This window comes from Paramisgurnus dabryanus, chromosome 18 (assembly GCF_030506205.2).
Source record: "Paramisgurnus dabryanus chromosome 18, PD_genome_1.1, whole genome shotgun sequence".
Classification (NCBI taxonomy): domain Eukaryota; kingdom Metazoa; phylum Chordata; class Actinopteri; order Cypriniformes; family Cobitidae; genus Paramisgurnus; species Paramisgurnus dabryanus.
Window position 1 is genome coordinate 25,860,513 of NC_133354.1, and position 19,038 is coordinate 25,879,550.

Below are 19,038 nucleotides of genomic sequence, written 5' to 3' on the forward strand. Positions count from 1 at the left end.
GCCATTCTTTGGTCTAGAAGCAAAATCTTGTGCTGTGTCCGAAACTGCCTACTTCCATACTATATAGTAGGCGAAAAGCAGTAGGCAAGGCGAGTAGTATGTCATATGTGCGTAGTATTCCAAAAACAGTATGCGAAAATTACATGGATGACCTACTTTTTCCGGTTAGATTTCGATGTGTGCATACAATGGACACTTCACTATACCATGATGCCCCAGGAGCGGAGTTATGCAATGAAAGAAGAAAGGCGAAAGCAGCGATGCGGCCGTTTTCGCGCTGGTATGACATGACGTGATGACGACGTATGTAACGTGATGTATCAACATGGGGGATGTAGTATGTACGAATCGCATTCGCATACTACTAGGATTCATACTATACAGTTCCTACTGTTTTAAAGCTGACATAACACAAGACGTTTTTGCCAATCTAATGTTAATTTTGCTTATATTGAGAGTAGTATTTCATCATTCATACTGTATGTCCAAAGAGTCTTTCGTTTAGTCAGATTTATAAAAGAAAAAACAGCCTTTCCGATTTTTGGCGTAAAAGGTCGAACACTTGAAGGTGTGCGGTAGGCGGAGCTGATACTTTTGGATTTATAGCCGACATAGATGGAAATCAAACTTTAAAAAAACTTTTTTTTTTTAAATAACCAGCCTTCTATTATAAATATGATCCAGAATCGGATACTTAGTCAGTAATGGACGAACAATATAGCAGCAACGATTACAGCAGGACGTCTCTATCAGGTAATTAATCCTTGCTTGTTTATATGCTATTTTAATAAAAAAGCAACATAATCCAGTTTTTAACTGCATTTGCCAATTTAAAAGGTGTAAATGCAGTACAAAGTGCTGTTGTTGGTGTTGTTTACATTACATGCACGTATGCGCGATTGCAAACAAAACACGTGAGATTTTGAATTACTTACGCATGTGTTTGTAACTCCTAAGCGGGGTCTTTTTAAAGTTTTGATCGCTCCACTAGTTGTAAAAAAGTGGAAAATCCGGCGTCAAACTGAGCCTTGTTTGTAAAGCAGTCCTCTCCGAAATGCAGCCAGGGAACAAACAAACTCGTTCACATAACGTTGCTGTCCGGGAAAAACGAACTGCATCCACTGTTGTCTTACGACAGGGAAAGCTAAATAAGGTTTTCTTCTCATTACATCCAAAAACAAATTTCTTTTGTCGAACTATCTTGCTAAAACAAAGTTGTCGCATGCTGTGCAGTGATACCGGTGACTTCTACTTGACGGAGCAATGCTAATGCGCGTTCTCGCTCTCACTTGACGTGCAGGGGAGGCGTGCTTTTCTGGGGGTAAAGGCCCATAAAAGGAATATGGGGTCAATCATTCGTAACGGATACCCCCATTTGAAAAAAACTTTCCGACACTTGTAGGAAAAAGGAGGCGTGAGTTTGGCTCAGAAATACTCTGTTACAAGCTCAATTGCTTTTTTGACACTTTGCTTATGTTTAGCATGAGGACTACAACTCTTAAACTGTGTTAATAAGTCAGAATGCATGAAATATCATTAATCCTCCCCTTTAACAGTCAGTAAGTTAAGTACTTCATCTCATTCAGTACCTACTGAACAGTATGCGGTTTCGGACGCAGCCTTGGTCTCTTTTTTAAGAAGACACTTTAAAAGTTTTCACTGTAGTGTTTGAAGTTGTGAAAATTCAATTCAAAATTAGTAATACCAGTTTAAATTTATTTAAAAAATAAAAATAATGCAATACAGTATGTAGTTTATTTGAAAAAAATAAAAAAATAAAAATGGTATACACCCAAAAAAGCCACAAGTCTGAAGTTTTGAACCAAATGTTAAGTTAAAATCATAAAAGAATGAGGTTTCTGTCACACTTTAAGTGGTTTTACCAACAACTGCATAATCTTTCTCAAATTAATAAATTACTGTCACTGCATTATTATTATTAATGCAAAAAGGTTTTGAAAACTTAGAGCTTTCCAATGATATGGTTGTCAATATTATTTTAGGTTTATAGGGTATTAGTGTTGTAAATATATAATCATTTATATGTATTTCTACAGGGTCAGTGAGATTGAACAAAATGACAGTCACTATAAAATTTCTATCATCCGATGGCCTTGAAATATGAAAACTACATTCCTAGAGCTTTCCAACAATATATAGCTTGTCAAGATTATTTTAGGTTTATAGGATATTTACAAATAAATATGTAATAACACCTTGGGCCCACCGGATTGATCGTTATGCAGCCCTATGATTAATGTATATCAATGACTATATTATATATAATATACAAAGAGCTCAGATGCAAAATCCTTTAAGTGTTAATCCTTTAATGTTTTCATGTAAATAAGCATTTTTTTATCAGGCTCTTATGTCTAGGTTGAGTAATGTCACTTTAATAGCAATGAAATGTGATTGGTCACTTTATAATTTCATTGATATTTCACAAATGTGTCTGTCTTTCGCTGCAAAGTACATGCAAAAACCTTCAGAGTTTCTCAGGGTCCTCTTCACTTTCTAAATAAAGGTAAAAGGCTTTGAAAAGGCTAAAAAAAATCCTCATTTAACCAGGGAAAATTCGTTGTGGCTTTCTGCCAACAAAGCTGTATTTCCAAATGTCCTGAGACCAGGATTAAGCAGATTTGAAGCAAAAGTATTTGATGAACATTTAATATTTGCCAAGAGCCTTCACTTAATATCAGCATCTCATTTTTGAGCCTTTAGCAGCTTTTGCATCTGAGCTCTTCATACACATTCTCAAAATGCAGAAGGAAAAGTTAAATGTACAATCAATAGCTGGATGACTGTGGATTAGACCGACCTCGTTGGATTGTTTCCCACTGTAGGACATCTTCTTGATGGCCACCACCTCTGCAGTCCGCACATCCCGCGCCTGAGCAAGATAAACATTAGACATAATGGCAATTTATTCACAAAAATCAACACAATATAGTTAACTGAAAAATATCAAATCAACACTAAAGACGTCTAATAACATTTAGCAAACCTTTAGCTTAAGTTTTATAGGATGAGTTTAGGGATGCTAAACAATTAATTGCGATTAATCAGTAGCAGAATAAAAGTTTTTGTTTACATCACATGTGTGTGTAAACTGTGTATAATAAATACGTATATATATATATAAATATGAACACATTCATGTATAATTTTAAGAATTTTTTTTTTATATATTACATTTTTATATTTATATATAATATTAATTATACATAAATATACAAATGTATATACACATGTAAACATTTCTAAAACATATACATGCATGTGTGTACATTTATTTATACAAAGTTATTATACACAGTTCACACAAAAATATGATGTAAACAAAAACTTTTATTCTGCTAACGATTAATCGCGATTAATTGTTAAGCATCCCTAGATGAGTTATTTTACATAGCATCTGTGAACAAATGAAATTTTTTAAAAGACGTACGAAATAGACAGCACCAAAGCTGCCATGACCGATCTCTCGAAGGTCTGAGAAGAGTTTCTCAGGGTCCTCTTTAAAGAAGAGCTCTGCGATCTCGGGGTCCTTAAGGCTCCCTGTCCGGCTGGTGGAGGGCATGCTGCGAGCCGGGGGACGCGTCGCGCTCGCAGGGGACTATCTGACCGTGCGACTGCGACACGTCAGGCCCCGCTGGGTACTCATCTGCCGGAACAAGACAGTGTACGCATAGAGACCTGTAGAAAGACGGACACATCATAAGCACCATCATCATATACAGTAGCAGTAAACAGATTCCCTACATCTGCTTTATTGCAATATGATGAGTTGTACAGGAACATTTTGAGCCTTGTGTGCAAATCATTTGATTCCTATTAATTACCAGCCACTGTTTTAACTTTTTTAGTATAATAATGAACTGGATTAAGCAAGATGTTTTCATTTTGAAGCCATTGCATTGCCATATTGGTATGCCCACACATTTTAATGAAAGTTATAAGAAATTATTAATTTTTATGTTTTTATATCCAAGTCTCCCTGTACATCCTTACGACGTAAATGCCTTAAGCATGCCAATAGTTTATTTATAGTTGTGATTTATTAAACACAAAGGGTCATCTTTATTACAGTAGAGAACGTAGCAGATTGCCTTTACATATGTATTACAAACCTTAACATATGTATGTACTCAGAATGAAAAAAAGTGTTCATTCTGAAATACAAATACACATTTATGCTTTACGTATGCGAATACAACATTAGCCTTGTACAGTTATTTACAGTGGTTATGCAATTATGTTGTTGCATTATCTTATATTGTTTTAATTTGTACAGTAATGATGTTTTGGTGATCTTGTTGACAGTTAAGATAAACGTTGGTTAAACTAATATCTGATTCAACGACAATTACAAATCCTACACAAACTGGCATGCAAGTATAGAAAGCCACAGAATCTGCAATGTCCTGTACATGTTTACAGAGTATAATGTGGATGTCGCTCAATAAAATGACATTTAAGAAATAAAGTACACACTTTGCAACTTATTCAGAAATGAAGCCGATAGCATATGGAGTTCACGTCATAAAGGTTTATTTTCAAGAATAAAAACCTGCACAACAGTGTGCAATAGACACACATTTACCTTAATTTCTATATATCGCTTATCCTGCACATGCACAACATTGCTGTTGAAACTAAAGGACTATACCTGTGTGACAGATACGCTGTAAACCAAGTGATTTTAAAGGCCACATATTATGCCAATTTTTACATGATGTAGTATAAGTCTCAGGTGTGCCCAGAATGTGTCTGTGAAGTTTCATCTCAAAATACCACACAGATTATTTATTATATCACATCCAAAAAGCCCCTATTTAAGCGGAAACAAAAAAACGTTGTTTTAATGTCTGTACCTTTAAATGCAAATGAGCTACTGCTCCTCACTCTCTTATCAACAGACAGTGAGCGCTTTTGGTTAAAAATAGATTTGATTTCTGTAAATACAGTCTTATGCTACGTTTACACCAGCCACGGTAAAGGCGGCAAAAACGAGCTGTTCGCACGTAGTTGGATGCTTGAACATTTGAGTTCACTCGCTTAATTCGTGCGTGAAATTCTAGTCATTCGAGAAATTCATGCGGAAATTCGCGTCATGGGAGGGGCTTCTGCGACTCCGCTGAGACTCCGCCACTCCGCTCGCTTCATGTAATCAAGTCACTACTACAACAAGGTCCTGATTGTTTAACGCGGTGCAGAAATCAAATTAAATTAAATTAAATTTTTACCAGGTCACAAACAACCGTCGACTGTATTTTTACTCAGTGACAATTTTATATTAAAATCTTTAATATTAAAATCGAAAAATAAGCTGCGGTTGTCAGTCGGGAAAATTAACTGATATGAACATCCTAATAACAAACTTTTTGTACAATTAACCAGTCAGTCAGTGGCCGTGGTTGGAGCTTTGTTTGTGTGATGTTACTTTAACAAGAGAATCAAAACAGCATATCTAATGAGACTGTTTGGTTTAATGATGATCACAAAGGAGGAGTTGGTGGATTTTTTCATTGTAGGGACATGACACACACTTATGACCTTAAAAAATTTGATTTTACATAATATGTGTCCTTTAAGCCATTATTGTGGCTTTATGTCAATGATGCAACATGTCTGCTCAAACACCACTTCTTTGGCTGTTGCACTGCTACTGTTGGTTACTGGCTAGTGGTCTACATGTGTGATTGCATGTCGACGCGAACGAAGTATGAATGAAAACCGACGCGTAGCCTACGGCGCCGAGGCTACACCATAGAACTGTAATGAGCACTTTACTGAATAGTTACCAATATAAACAATAAAAACAGTTTGTTTTCTTCACCATAAAATTCATAGTATCTGTCTGAACTCTGGATTCTGACATAAGATGACCTTTGTAAGATGTAAACACAAGTAAGACAACTGACGTACTGCCAGCTTTCACATTGACCTGTTCTACAACATTCTTTACTTTTCTGGCTCATTCAGGTTTGGAGGGAATTGAAGCAATGCGTTGCACAGCTGACAAGGCGTGTGTGTTTTCACAAAACATTAGAAATGGTTAGATGAATAAATGCTTGAACCAAAGGTCAATCGGGGCAAAAATACATAGGATTGGAAGTCAGTCAACTGAATGGCTCGGTCCAGCATTTTCAGCGTAGGCAACATTATATCAGTCTTGGTATATCTGGTGTTACCCGTTCCTGGTTTGGGAACAACAGATGTGGAACAAATGTTTTTTCCCGTTCAGAATGTGCAGAAAATGGACATGATTTAATACGCTGTCAAGATTTTCATGTAAAATATGCAACTTTTTTTCCAAAAAAGCATATCCTCATACCACCAGTGAGCAGGCCAAAGGAAACTATGATAAGAAACATAAACTCTATAACCTTTAGGAAAGACCGGACTGAGTAAAGCAGTCCACTGTGAATCACTGACAACCCTCCTTTATAACCCTTATTAACTCCTCCATTGAGTGTTAACTAGATTGTAAACAACAGATCTAGCCCTACTTTCGTAGCACTCCAGAAAGCAAGACATGTGATAACACAGAAGGGAAGCACAAGTCACAAGACAGCCTGAGGAGAGTGACTACCAAACGCTCTGACAGTCTTACATTATTTTTGTCTCAGACAACGACTGCATAGCCAGAGGTGATCTTCGAGAGCCAGAACATTAGTTTTATAAGAGTGTCATCTCTAACCCCACTTACACAGGACTTTGGTCCCATAAAATTTTCGTAAAATTGGCAGAAAAGGCTTCCAACGCGGAGTGAACGGAAAGCCATTAATAAAGCAGATTCTCCGTAATAATGTAGAGGAACTGCTGAAACAGTTGAATCATCAGATGATCATCATGTTTATGTTTCACACAGATATTGTTGATGAAAAACTTGCATATCTAAATGCCCAGGTTAAGTCAAGTGTTCAGTCAGTTAACAATAAAGCCACTGGCGTTACATTGGCTACAACTAGCTCATCTGCGTTGCAGACACTGTAGATACACAAAGAAAATGTTGCTAATCTACCAGTTGTATTATGGCGCTTTGTATTTGTTGATCATTTAGATTAAAGTAATTTTAAACTTTAAAACTGCATTTAGGGTGTTTTCACATATGTAGTTCGGTTCACTAAGTCCGGACCAAAAGCAAAAAATTATACATTGTACCTTTTTAGCAGTTTTGGTTCCTTTTCACACCACACTGATTGCTCTGATCCGCACCAGTTGAAACGAACCAAAATTGAGTCATGTGATAAGATCCACATCAATCATTGGCCACATTTATTTGAATGCATTTCCTAAACTGCTTCTTGATCAGAATCAACATGCGCAAAATTCCAACAGAACCCTGGAAGTAAACAAAAAGGAGGAAAATACAGCAAACACCGTGGATTTCCGACTGCGTGCTGTAATTATGTCCATGTTTGTTATGCATAGTTTGTATACAGCACTCAAGACAAACTGTTCATTTCCAGAATGAATCGCGGATGCAGCTTGAAAACAACATTTTAATTCACTACAAATGCCAAAGACACCAATTTCCGAGGCTCCACCCGCACCTCCTCGCAATTTCAGGTATGTCCGCGATCTGTCATTGTTGTAATATTGCTAATAGCAGTTAGGTCTGTTCGATCTCGGATCGTGTTCTCACCACAAACGAACCGCTCTAGAGTTTGTTTGAAAGCGTACCGAGACCACCTCTTAAAGGAAGAAGGTGCGCTTTTGGTGCGCACCAGAGTTCGATTGCTCCATTCTCACCTGCACAAACGAACCGCACCAAGTGAGCAATCAAACTCTGGTACGATTCAACCGAACTAAATGAGGCAGGTGTGAAAACACCCTTACTGTGCATTCAGACCGCCACCGGCGAGAGCGTCAAAGTGGCCGGAAGTCATTAATTTTCAATGAGAGCCGGCGGCGAGCTCCGGCGAGCAGCGGCGCGACGCGTCATGTACAGCGTGAGCGTCGAGGAGAGTTGAAATCAGCTCAACTTTATGGTCCAATCGGAAGGCGGAAATGTTTACCGACAACCAATTGGAAGGCGGAAACCTCCGCCTGAGAGGAGTTCAGAGAATGCATTCGAGCGTCAGAGCGTCCACTACAACTTTTCTTTAGCGTCGTTGTCAGGGCAGCCAGAGCTTTTATTGACGCTCTCGCCGGTGGCGGTCTGAATGCACATTTAGAGTCAGACAATGCTAAATCTGGCATCTCAGTTTCACTTTTTGCACACATTTACTGTATGATTTAACAAAATATGAATAGCCTAGTATTACATGTATATTTTGAATAAAAAAATTAAGAAAAACAAATTACTCTCTCAACTCTTGACAATTTATTTGGCCTTTATTATACATGTATGATGTGTAAAACAAGAGGGGGCATGGCTTCACGAGTTAAACTTGAAAAGCACGGTTGTTGCGGTTGCATGTAATCTATGTGGTTGGCTTGTAGGGCTGTAATACAGTATTGCATTTACCGCGTCAGCCCTACCAGAACAATGAGAAATCTCGGCAAACTGGACTGAAGCAGAGATCAGGGAGCTCGGCACTATCAGTGCTGAAGCTGAGATCATTCAATAGCATGACAGAGCCAGTCATAAACTAAAATGCACGCACGTGGTTTCTCAAGAAAGAAATTACAGAATAATTAGCAAACTTCAGACGCTGTGGAAAAAAAACGTCTCGTGTCTTTACGGGATGTGTGTGAATGCACGCACAGATTCCGGAAAACCATTGGCAGTGTGAATTAACCAAAAACTAACCGATCCCGGACGCATTTTCCATAATCTCTGTGTGAAAAGGGCTCATATGTAAGACAGGGTTAGTTTAGATCAAGTTCAAGGACGATTTGGGTGAGTTTCACATGGTGACTGATGATGACCAAACACACAAACTCTACAGGAATGAATTGTGAGTTTGGGCCAACTATCCCTACAGGGCCCAGTCTTGTATACAAGAGTAAACCTAATTAACTGTGTTGTGTGTGTTGACTTCATTGATTGATGCAGTTCATAAAAACACTTTGACAAAGTAATCAGCCTATTCTATAGAGTGTGTGAAGCGTCTGAGAAAAATTGCTGAATTACTCACTATTTATGCTCCTCTGGGACTGAACGGAAAACAGCTCAGCGTTTATCAACCAGCAAATAATACTGCTGTGCACCAAAGACTATTACTAATGCAGTATTGATCTTCACACTTTATGCTGCTTGTAACCCAACTTCACAAAGTGCTAACATTACAATTATAATCACTGCCTTCACTATTTTACAGATAATGTCTATAATAGGGATGCACCGATAGGATTTTTTTGGACCGATACCGATACCGATTTAAACAGACAACTTCTGGCCGATACCGATGCCGATACCGATATTAAACACTTGTATACAATACTATACAGTTGGTCTATTTGCTAGTTTATTTCTGCATCAAATTATTTTTACTGAAAATGGATTTGATCTAATTAACATTCAACTGACCAACATAATAAGAGAGACACAAATTAAGCTAAAACAAATATAATAAGACAGCATGACAACCTTCAAAGGTGGTTTTTGCTGTTCAGCATTTATTTTATTAACAACATTAACTCGTTTTTTTTACATATAATGGATTTCTTTATGCAGTTAATTAATAGGCCGATACCGATTGTTTTTCTCGTGCTATTGCCGATATGCCGATGGTTTCAAATTCATCAAAAATCGGCCGATAAATATCGGCGGCCGATACATCGGTGCATCACTAGTCTATAATAAACTTTAAAGAAGCTCGGGGTAATTCGGAAAATTACATTAGCGACAAGGTCTAAATGGAAGAGTATGGTATTGTAGCTATCTGAAGAAGGCTATATTATATATACACAATATATTGTATTCTGTTTGTTGCCTGACTGTGGGATGGATTTCAGCTAAATAACTGCATTCTGTACACCTGAGCAGGAATAACTATAAACAAAGTATATATTAGCTGTAAGATATACATATTAAATCTAGCGTGAAACACACATGAACTCGACCCTGCTCTCTGGTAAGTCTCTGAGGGAATTTCCTTGAACAGACCCAACAAAAATGAGAGAGAGAGGATCTTGTTGGATCTTAATCTTCAATAAGCATGGATGTAGAGTAGAGCTTGGCAAAAAAAAATAAAAAAATAATCGCCTGCGATCCTCATGCATGTCTCATCAGTAAAGCCGGTATGGTGATTAGCAGTAAATCGCCATCACCTGCTTTCAGATGGAGCACATTTACTACACAGAGCCGTAGTTCACCAAGAAGCTAGGCAAAAATCGCGTTCATAATCGAAGACGATCTTCCACGATTATGAATGCGATTTTGCCTAGCTTTCTGTGAAATAAGGCTCTGTGTAGTAAATGCCGCTCCATCTGAAAACAGGTGATGGCAATCTGAGAATTGCAGACGATTTTTTTCGCCAGCTCTAATGTAGAATAGGATTTGCCTTAACCTCTGCAAGGAATTCACACCACAGCTGTCACATAACAAGCTGTTAACTTCTTAAAAAGTCCACAAAAATTTATGATTTAAAGGACCAATGTGTTGATTTTTTTGCGGCATCTAGCAATGAGACAACCAGCGATGTGAATTGCAACCAACAGCTCAAGTTCACAGCTCACCCCTCCCTTTCGAAATGCATAGTGAAGCTACGGTAGCCGCCACAGGACAAACACATCATCATCCAAGAGAAAGTTGTAACAGAAAGCGTTCTATAGAGTAGTTAGATGGTTTAGGGCAGAAACATGACAGTGCAAAATGGCGACTTCAGTGTTTAGAGTCCCACACTGCATATAAATAAAAACATCTCATTAATAAAAACAATACGGCTCATTATGTCTTTATACACCGCTTAAATATAGTTATGTATATTTTGTTGCATTTCTGTCAAGTGATCCTTCTAAAAGTTGCAAAATGCACCTTTAACAGTTTTTTGTGTGGAGTGCCACTTTGTGATCATGACAGCACACACCCCAACAGATTTCCTTTGCAAACAACCCAAGTCATGATTAAAAACACGGGACATCTCATAAAGTTTCTAGCGGTCAAACGTGACTTCACAGTAAACAAACATGACGGACGACGGGCATGAAGAAGTGGCATTAATATTGTAAAAAGCAGTTCACATATCTCAGATGTCCATCTCACTTTATTACACGGCTCTCTGGAATGCTTGATTCTGATTGGTCAGTTGAGACATTTGCAGGTTCGTTCTTTTCAAGTAATAACCGCTCCAAAGTAATAACGCATGGCCGGTACTACTTGTATGTTTAAAATCCCTCCGCGCCAACAAAGATTACCGTTTGGCGCCATCTTGTGACAAACACTGGACAACCACAATTAAAAATGGTGGTACTATATCGTTTTGCAGAAAGATAAGAATGTTTATTTAAAACAAATATGGCAATAATATGTTTCATATTCATGTCCAGTTTTTTTTCCTTATGTGGCAAGTAGCCGTGTAATAAGCAGGATAATGTACAGGCAGCCTGTAGTTATCGCAAAATAAGCCCCTTCAGTGTGATACAAGACCCCTCGCCTCGCTTCGGGTCCTGATCACACTGTCGGGGCTTATTTTGCGATAACTACCGGCTGCCTCTACATTTTCCCTTACTCGGATTGCGCCTGCTGTGCTATGTCTGCGTTAGGGTTATGCCGATAGACAATAGTATCATGTATCGACGATCTTCAGACATATCGCCAATGGCAGGCTTTTATGGCAATAGTCATGACGATAGTTGGCGAGTGGTTATTATTATCATCATAGTTTTACATTAACATCCACATTGCGTGTAAAGTGAGAATTCCTTCTTGCACGTACCTGCACTTAATGCGCGCGTCTTTGACTCCTTCTAGCACTAAATCCAGCTGCGCTTCTCTCTGTCTCACGTGCACGCACTCTAGCATCTGTCTGAAGTCTAAACATAAACTAAAGTAGTAATCCTTATGTATTTGTCACTATTAATCCTGTTTACGATATGCGTTTCAATGAGTTGTAGAAACACGTCCCTCGTGTTTACAATGTAAACAAAAGGGATAGTTTGCCTCAGCTCACATGAAATGCATAAAACTGAACAAATACGTAAGGATTAATACCTTAGTTTATGTTTAGACTTCGGACAGAATCAGATGCGAGAGCGCGTGCACGTGAGACAGAGAGAAGCGCAGCTGTTTATGACTCGCTTTTTTTATTTCAGATGTGACGCCCCATTCAGACAGCCAACGACAAGCAGTAGCAGAGCGACGCGATCTCATTAATTTCAATGGAAACCTGGCGACTTCCGGCGACACGAGCGAAAGTGACCGTTGGCAACCGTATGGGCGTGTCCAGCGACGCGAGAAAGTTAAGAAAAGTTTAACTTTATGCAAATGTCGAGCGACTTTCGGGAGCGACTACCAATGAGAACAAAGCAGTGGAGTTCACGTCATCATTCTCTCGTCAGTTACTGGCGTGGATGGTACTCATTTGTTTATGACAAGCAGATTTAGAAATGCCTCATTGAATGAGACAAGCGACACACAGCGATAACGTCGCTGGCTGTCTGAACGAGGGGTTAGGAGTCCAAGACGTGCAAATTATGTCCATGTGCGTGCAAGAAGGAATCCTACAAGCTTTCTTGCGTAAAGTGAAGCCCACAAACCCCCATGCGAGGAAAAGCATGCAATGTGCATGTTAATGTGAATCTATAATAATAATTAATAATAATAAATAATAATGGCATAGCATTTTTATATATAAAAGAAGTAAGAATCGAGATTCGAATCGAATCGCGACCTTAGAATCGAAAATGTAATCGAATCGAGGATTTGGAGAATCGTGACACCCCTAATGGCGCAAAATATTGATTTCCGCGTAAGGGGACCGCGATGTATGTACTCCAAGGTATTTTTCCAAGGTAATAAAAACAATACAGTTTATTTTGTAAGGTCTTTATACACCATTAATAAGATAGTTACGTAGATTAAATTGCATTTCTGTCAAAAGATCCTCCTAAAATTTACACACTGCACCTTTAACACACCACACAGAAATCAGATAAGAACATCAACAACCATCAAGACAGTCTGGACTTAGGATTGTCGTGTGTGCCTTTAGAGAGTCACAAGACAGAGAAAATTCTCTGCAGGTTAAAGCCACTGAATACAACAAACTAGCATAAATACTGTATGAGACAAGGACACACACACACACACAAAAACTTTCTATTAAAGCCTGTCATTTTAATAGACCTGAAGTCATGCTATATGAATGCAATTCATACTGACATTTTTCCAGACAGCACTACCAGGAAATGCATAGATGAAACACTTCAATAACTGCAGAGATGTCCGAGATTATTCCTGACATCTAGCCTACCTTGAGTTCCAGGCACGATTCAACACTAAAAGCATTGTTGACTAAAATATATCAGATTTCCAAAGAGTAAAATGAACAGATTACTAAATGATACAATCAGCACGCAGAAGTCTGTTCCAGACAGTTATAAAATACTATAAAATAATACCATTTTGTAAAATGAAGTTTTCAGAAAACCAAATCTAAAAATATATCATAATTTAAAAACAACAGGTGACAGAAAATCTAAGGACAGGCATAGTCTAGCAGAACATCCGGGTGAATTATTTCACATTCCTATTTGCTTCACTGTCATTCACCTCTACTGTCTTTCAACTTACAGAAGCATCTTAAATATCCAAGGTATTCAAAGTGATCTTGTGTATGCTTAAAATAAATGTTTCCTTAAAGGAGTAGTTCACATAAATATGTACTCAAGATGTTTTACTGTAGAGCACAAAGGAAGAAATGCTGCAGGATCGTTTCTCACCAACCACAACCGAAAGGCTACAATACTTCTGGATGTATGTATAAATATTGAATGACATACTGTATATTGAATCAGCTCCTTTCAGACGTAGATGGAGAAATCAGAATGATACCAGACAACACCAGACATGTTCTTGCTGGTTTCTTTGTGCACTGTAAAAAATTGGTTCAAAAAAGGAAGTCACCTGATTGCCTTAAATTTTAAGGCAACCAGGTAACTTTAAGTTTAAACAAACAAATCTTTTTTTTACAGCGAGTATAAATGTCCTTCATTAGAAGCTTCATTTATTGATCAACATCTCTTCTGTTTAACTGTTCTCATGAGAGAAGGTTCCTCCTTCCTGGTGCAGGTATCTAGTTTAATTTTGTATACGATGACATTCTCACACACTGATCAAGTCCCATGATTCTGATTATTTCCAGTTGCTCGACCCTAAACACTGTGTGTTACAAATCAATAGCCAATAACAGGCTAGGATCATATAGACATATGTCCTTATAAAAAGACTAAGGGTGTATATTTAATATCTGAATTATTTGCCTTTAGGGAAATATTAGACATTGGGAAATGTATATATTATTATTCATGGCCAATAGCCACAAATTTCCCATGAATTTTTTAAATACACAAGCATATTTTACTTATTCACTCCCTTGTTTTGTAAAATTTTGAGTTTTGCTAATTTGTTCCCTCTTTTTTAATAAAATCGTATGGTGAGCTTATTCTGAGCATGACCGTACTAAGATTCGATTGGCAGAAAGATATTTACCCCTGGTTTCACAATCAAAGCTTAAGGCTAGTCCTAGATTAAAACACATGTTTGAGCTGTCTCAACTGAAAATAACTTGTACGTACAGATCTTAAAATATGTCAGTGCCACTGATTTGTCTCAAGATACACACCAGTAAAATCTTTTCTAAGGTATGTTTATAAAACATGCTTAAACATAATTTAACTAAGACCTAGTCCTGGCTTTAGCTAAGACTTATCTGTGAAGCCAGGCCTAAATGTTTATTTATAACTGCACAAAATAAAGGAATTATATTACAAATCAACTGAATGACAGTATTACCTGATGAGGCGAAGGAAGAATCAAACAACAATGGCCAAAAAGCAAATATGTTCAAGAATTAATCATCATGTTTAAGGACTTGCTCATATGATTGACATTTAGATTTTTAATAGAAGATATTAAAAGGTAGATATTTTGAGAAATGTTTGTAATCAAACCGATCAGAAGCCCAATTAACATCCATAGTATTTTTTCCTATGGATGTCAATGGGGCTCAGGATCGGTTTGGTTACAAACATTTCTCAAAATAACTTTCTTTGGGTTTATTAGAACAAAGAAATGAATACAAGTCTATAACAACATGAGAGTGAGTTAATGATTTTCATTTTTGATGTTAGAGCATAAATAATATCTGTAAAATGATCAAGCTCAAAGTTCACTGTCAGGCGATATATTTTCTTTAACAGAAATCTCCTTTCAAAGCCTACAGTGAACGACCGGTTTGGTCTACAGCCCTCTACTTCCTGATTGATTGACGTCAATAAAAGAGTTTTTTTACTAAACTCCGCCCACAGGCATACGTCAGTCACCAGCTTTGGCTCAAACGGCTCTGCTAAGCTAAGCTGCTGTCGAATCACAACACACTAAACAAACGACACAATCAGAACTCGTAACTTATTTCTGAAGGAGGGACTTCACAGAACAGAAAAAAATGCCGGTTTTTAAAACAGTGAAAACAGCAGTATACAGATATGTAAATTGTGTGGAAAAAAACTAATTTTTTTACACATGAAACATAAACACATGTTATATTGCGCTCTGTAAACACAATCAAAGATTCAAAAACACAGGAAGAACGGGACCTTTAAAAGATTCAACGTTACCTTAATGCTTTCTCGGTGTACACAGCTCATTCCCAAATCAAAATAAAACTCAGTTTCTCTGTCCACAACAACATCCATAGATGCCTTTTATCACTACGCAGTGAAAATACAATGGATTACTAATATTGCTCATAGAATACAGTAAACTCTGATTATAAACTGGTAATATGCCACATATTACAAGGACTATGGAACTAAGACACACAAAATGGACAAACAGGTACATTTTATCAAGAAAAACACGAAAACTGCGGTTTCAGACAGTAACATACATCTTCAATCAAACCCATAATGAACTGAACAAAAGCCAAACAAATAGTAATTTATAATGGATAATCCAGAGAATGAATTGTTATTGCTTTCTAATGCCATTGCTAAAACATTGTCTGATTGCCTACAGGAAGCCAATAAAATATTAATGAAATAATATAACATTAATTGCTATAATTTAACATACATTAGGTTGGAAAGTATGCCTAAAATGGTTGTATTTGGCAAAACATATAGTGCCTACCAAATACATAATATTTCATGTGGCTTTGCAGTCTTTGTTATTTCTATTATGACCATTTACAATATTTTCAATCAATAATATAGACAGCAAAAGCCTAATATCTGGTAATAATGCATTTGAGCATCATAACAGATGATCTTTGGGTTACAAGAATACCTGCGTTATGTAAAAAAATGCTTATTTTTAGTACGACCGAATAAATACTGACAAAATTACATTAAAGGAAGGTCTGAAACGAGATAGCAGAAACCATGTCCCAATTTACCACAGATGCAAACAACATTGGAAAAATACAGGAATTTTTGGAGACATAAAATCGCGATCTCTTAAAACAATGAGAACGACGTACAGATATAGCGATAGCATCACTTGCATTATGAAACCAGAGAGCAAAGCATTAATAAAAACAATGGCATGCCCCCTGTTTACATGAGAACAAAGGAAACCCCTAAAAATACAGCGTTTATCATTTAATCACTACGTAATATACATCAGAAGACATTTTAACCTGCAAACGTTTTAGTGGGTCTCATAATAAAAACAGATCAAATCTGATATACACACCGACGTGTACACGTGACGTTCCCCCTAAAAGCTCTCAATATCCAGGTTGATCTTCTGTCATCTGAGAGAGGACGCTGTTTGATAGTAATCTAATAAATGGAGTTAACTATGATGAGAAGTGAACTGTATTGTCCCTAGGTCAGGTAAATATCGCGAAAGATATTTTAATAGGCATAGGGAGGGAAAAGTGAATGGGCACGAGCTGTTGGTCAGTCCGGTGTTACGCAATGTCAACACAGCGCGAGGAGGAATGCGGTGCGCGTCACTGAATGCAGTTCTCGATAAAATAGCGTTTAATCGTCTGTTTGCCCGTCAAAATGTCCACATGAACACTTATTTTGTATTATACGAACAATTTACAAGCATTAATGTTTATTTATGAAAGCCCGTAGAAACAGTACAGTATAACTAGGGAGTGTCGATGCAATAATAATGCGACATTGAACATTTTCTTATGAACTGATAACCTTTTATCACATTAAGTATATTGTCTTTGTTATTCAGAACGGTATACGTCTAACTGTTATAATAAATATACAAATCATAAATTCATTGTGTTTTTAACTATCGATTCAATCTTTCAAGACAGCAAACAGTCCAAATTCTACTTATTTCTCAGTTTAAACACTGTCACAGTTATAATACATCATTAAAAAACATGTTTATTTTAATCTTGCACGTTAGCACAAATAAAGCCAGAATTTGCAATGCTGTCAATAAGTGACAACATCATTTAGTGATACGTTCAAATCAAGAAGCTAAACATTTTACACATACGCAAAGCTGCAGACCAAACCCAACTTATGCCATAAACCGATCAAATAAAACTGTTCACGTCGTGCTTACTTAATAATTACTTTAATGTAAGCCAAGTTTAGTTTATAGTGCGGCAAAATAACCACACAAAACATCGATAACAAGCCATCGGTAAGGTCCTGATAAGAGCAGATAAACGGCTCGTTTAGGGTGTAACGTTAGTTGATCTTACCCGTCCACCAGGCCAGCTTTTCCAGGACAAAACCTAAGCTTGCTAATGTGGCTAATTTAGCCCACAGCAGCTATCCTGGGTGGAACAGTTAGTGGGGATACGGGAGAAATGTGTAAACAAAATCTCGCGTCGTGTATTCCTTCAGACCTCAGGCGGCTCGTGTGGTGGTGGAGAAGGGTCGGGGTCTTTACAGTACTCGAACCGTCCGAGGTGACAGCGCTGAAAGTGATGACTCACAGGGGATATAAACTAAATCAGCCGGGGCCCTTACAAATCTAGCCAGCTTGCAGCTAACTCTCCACTCCCAGTCAGTCACTTCCAAAAAAATGGCGACGGGCAGTTTTCACCTCCTTCGTGGAAAACACGGGTGAAATGTTATGGGCAGCTCGCAGAACAACACAGCGAGCGCTCTCTTTACCCATCAGAATCGTGACGGCACCCTCTTCTCTTCAATGTCGCCCCGGCTGTTCCTCATGCGGGTCGCGTCTGTTGTGCTCTGTGTGGCCAGGCAGTGATTTTCTCTCTCTCTCTCTCTCTCTCTCTCTCTCTCTCTCTCTCTCTCTCTCTCTCTCTCTATCTCTCTCTCTCTCTCTCTCCCTCTCTCTCTTTCTCCCTACTGCAATCCAACAAGCACCGAGGGCGTTAATGTGAGTGTGGCGTTTACCACCATGTGGGCGGGGATTAAAGTACCAACTTTGGGACCAGAGTGGGGATTAAATGTTTTCACACAACTTTCATTTATTACAAAATCATCGTCACATGGCAGGTTAAAATCAAACTGACAAAGTGAATCAAATTTGTTAGTAGTGATAGCGCTTTTAGGTATTGGTTTACACAAATAGCTTTACACCACCAACCCACCATTAAATAATAAATCCCTACACAATACATTGCCCAATCCAGAGTTTTCCCAACTGGGGTTGGTGGGAGAATTGAGGAGGTTGATAAAAAAAAGAATAAATTATAATTAAATCATAAAATCTTAATAAACAATCTTAATAAAACACTAACAAAATATACATTTACTTGTTTAATCTGCATGTCATGTAAGCATTACTCAATTCTACAATTTATAAAAAAACGGTAAACTTTAATAAAGGTTCGATAACAGTTAATAATGAATAACTATGTAAAATACTACTGATAAACTTATAAATGGGTGAAAAATAAATGTTTTGAAGTTAAACATGCAAATATAGGCTACTATTACATTTTTGAAATATTAACTTAAAATTTC

The 19,038-nt window shown here is 37.6% G+C and overlaps 1 protein-coding gene across 3 annotated transcripts in view; it reads right to left on the minus strand.

The window, feature by feature from the left end:
* Nucleotides 1-18,364, minus strand: part of taok1b (TAO kinase 1b) — a 36,484-nt gene extending 18,120 nt beyond the window's left edge. The window contains exons 1-3 of one of the 3 annotated variants that reach the window (XM_065287489.2): nt 18,220-18,364; nt 3,452-3,699; nt 2,822-2,893 (exon numbers count right to left, since the gene is read on the minus strand). In XM_065287489.2, the coding sequence (XP_065143561.1) occupies nt 2,822-2,893; nt 3,452-3,583 (204 nt within the window). In that variant the 5' untranslated portion in view covers nt 3,584-3,699; nt 18,220-18,364. Of the gene's footprint in view, nt 1-2,821; nt 2,894-3,451; nt 3,700-16,813; nt 16,996-17,801 lie in introns of those variants that run through there. The other 2 variants (XM_065287488.2, XM_065287490.2) reach the window with 2 other exon arrangements.
* Nucleotides 18,365-19,038: the final 674 nt, after the last annotated feature.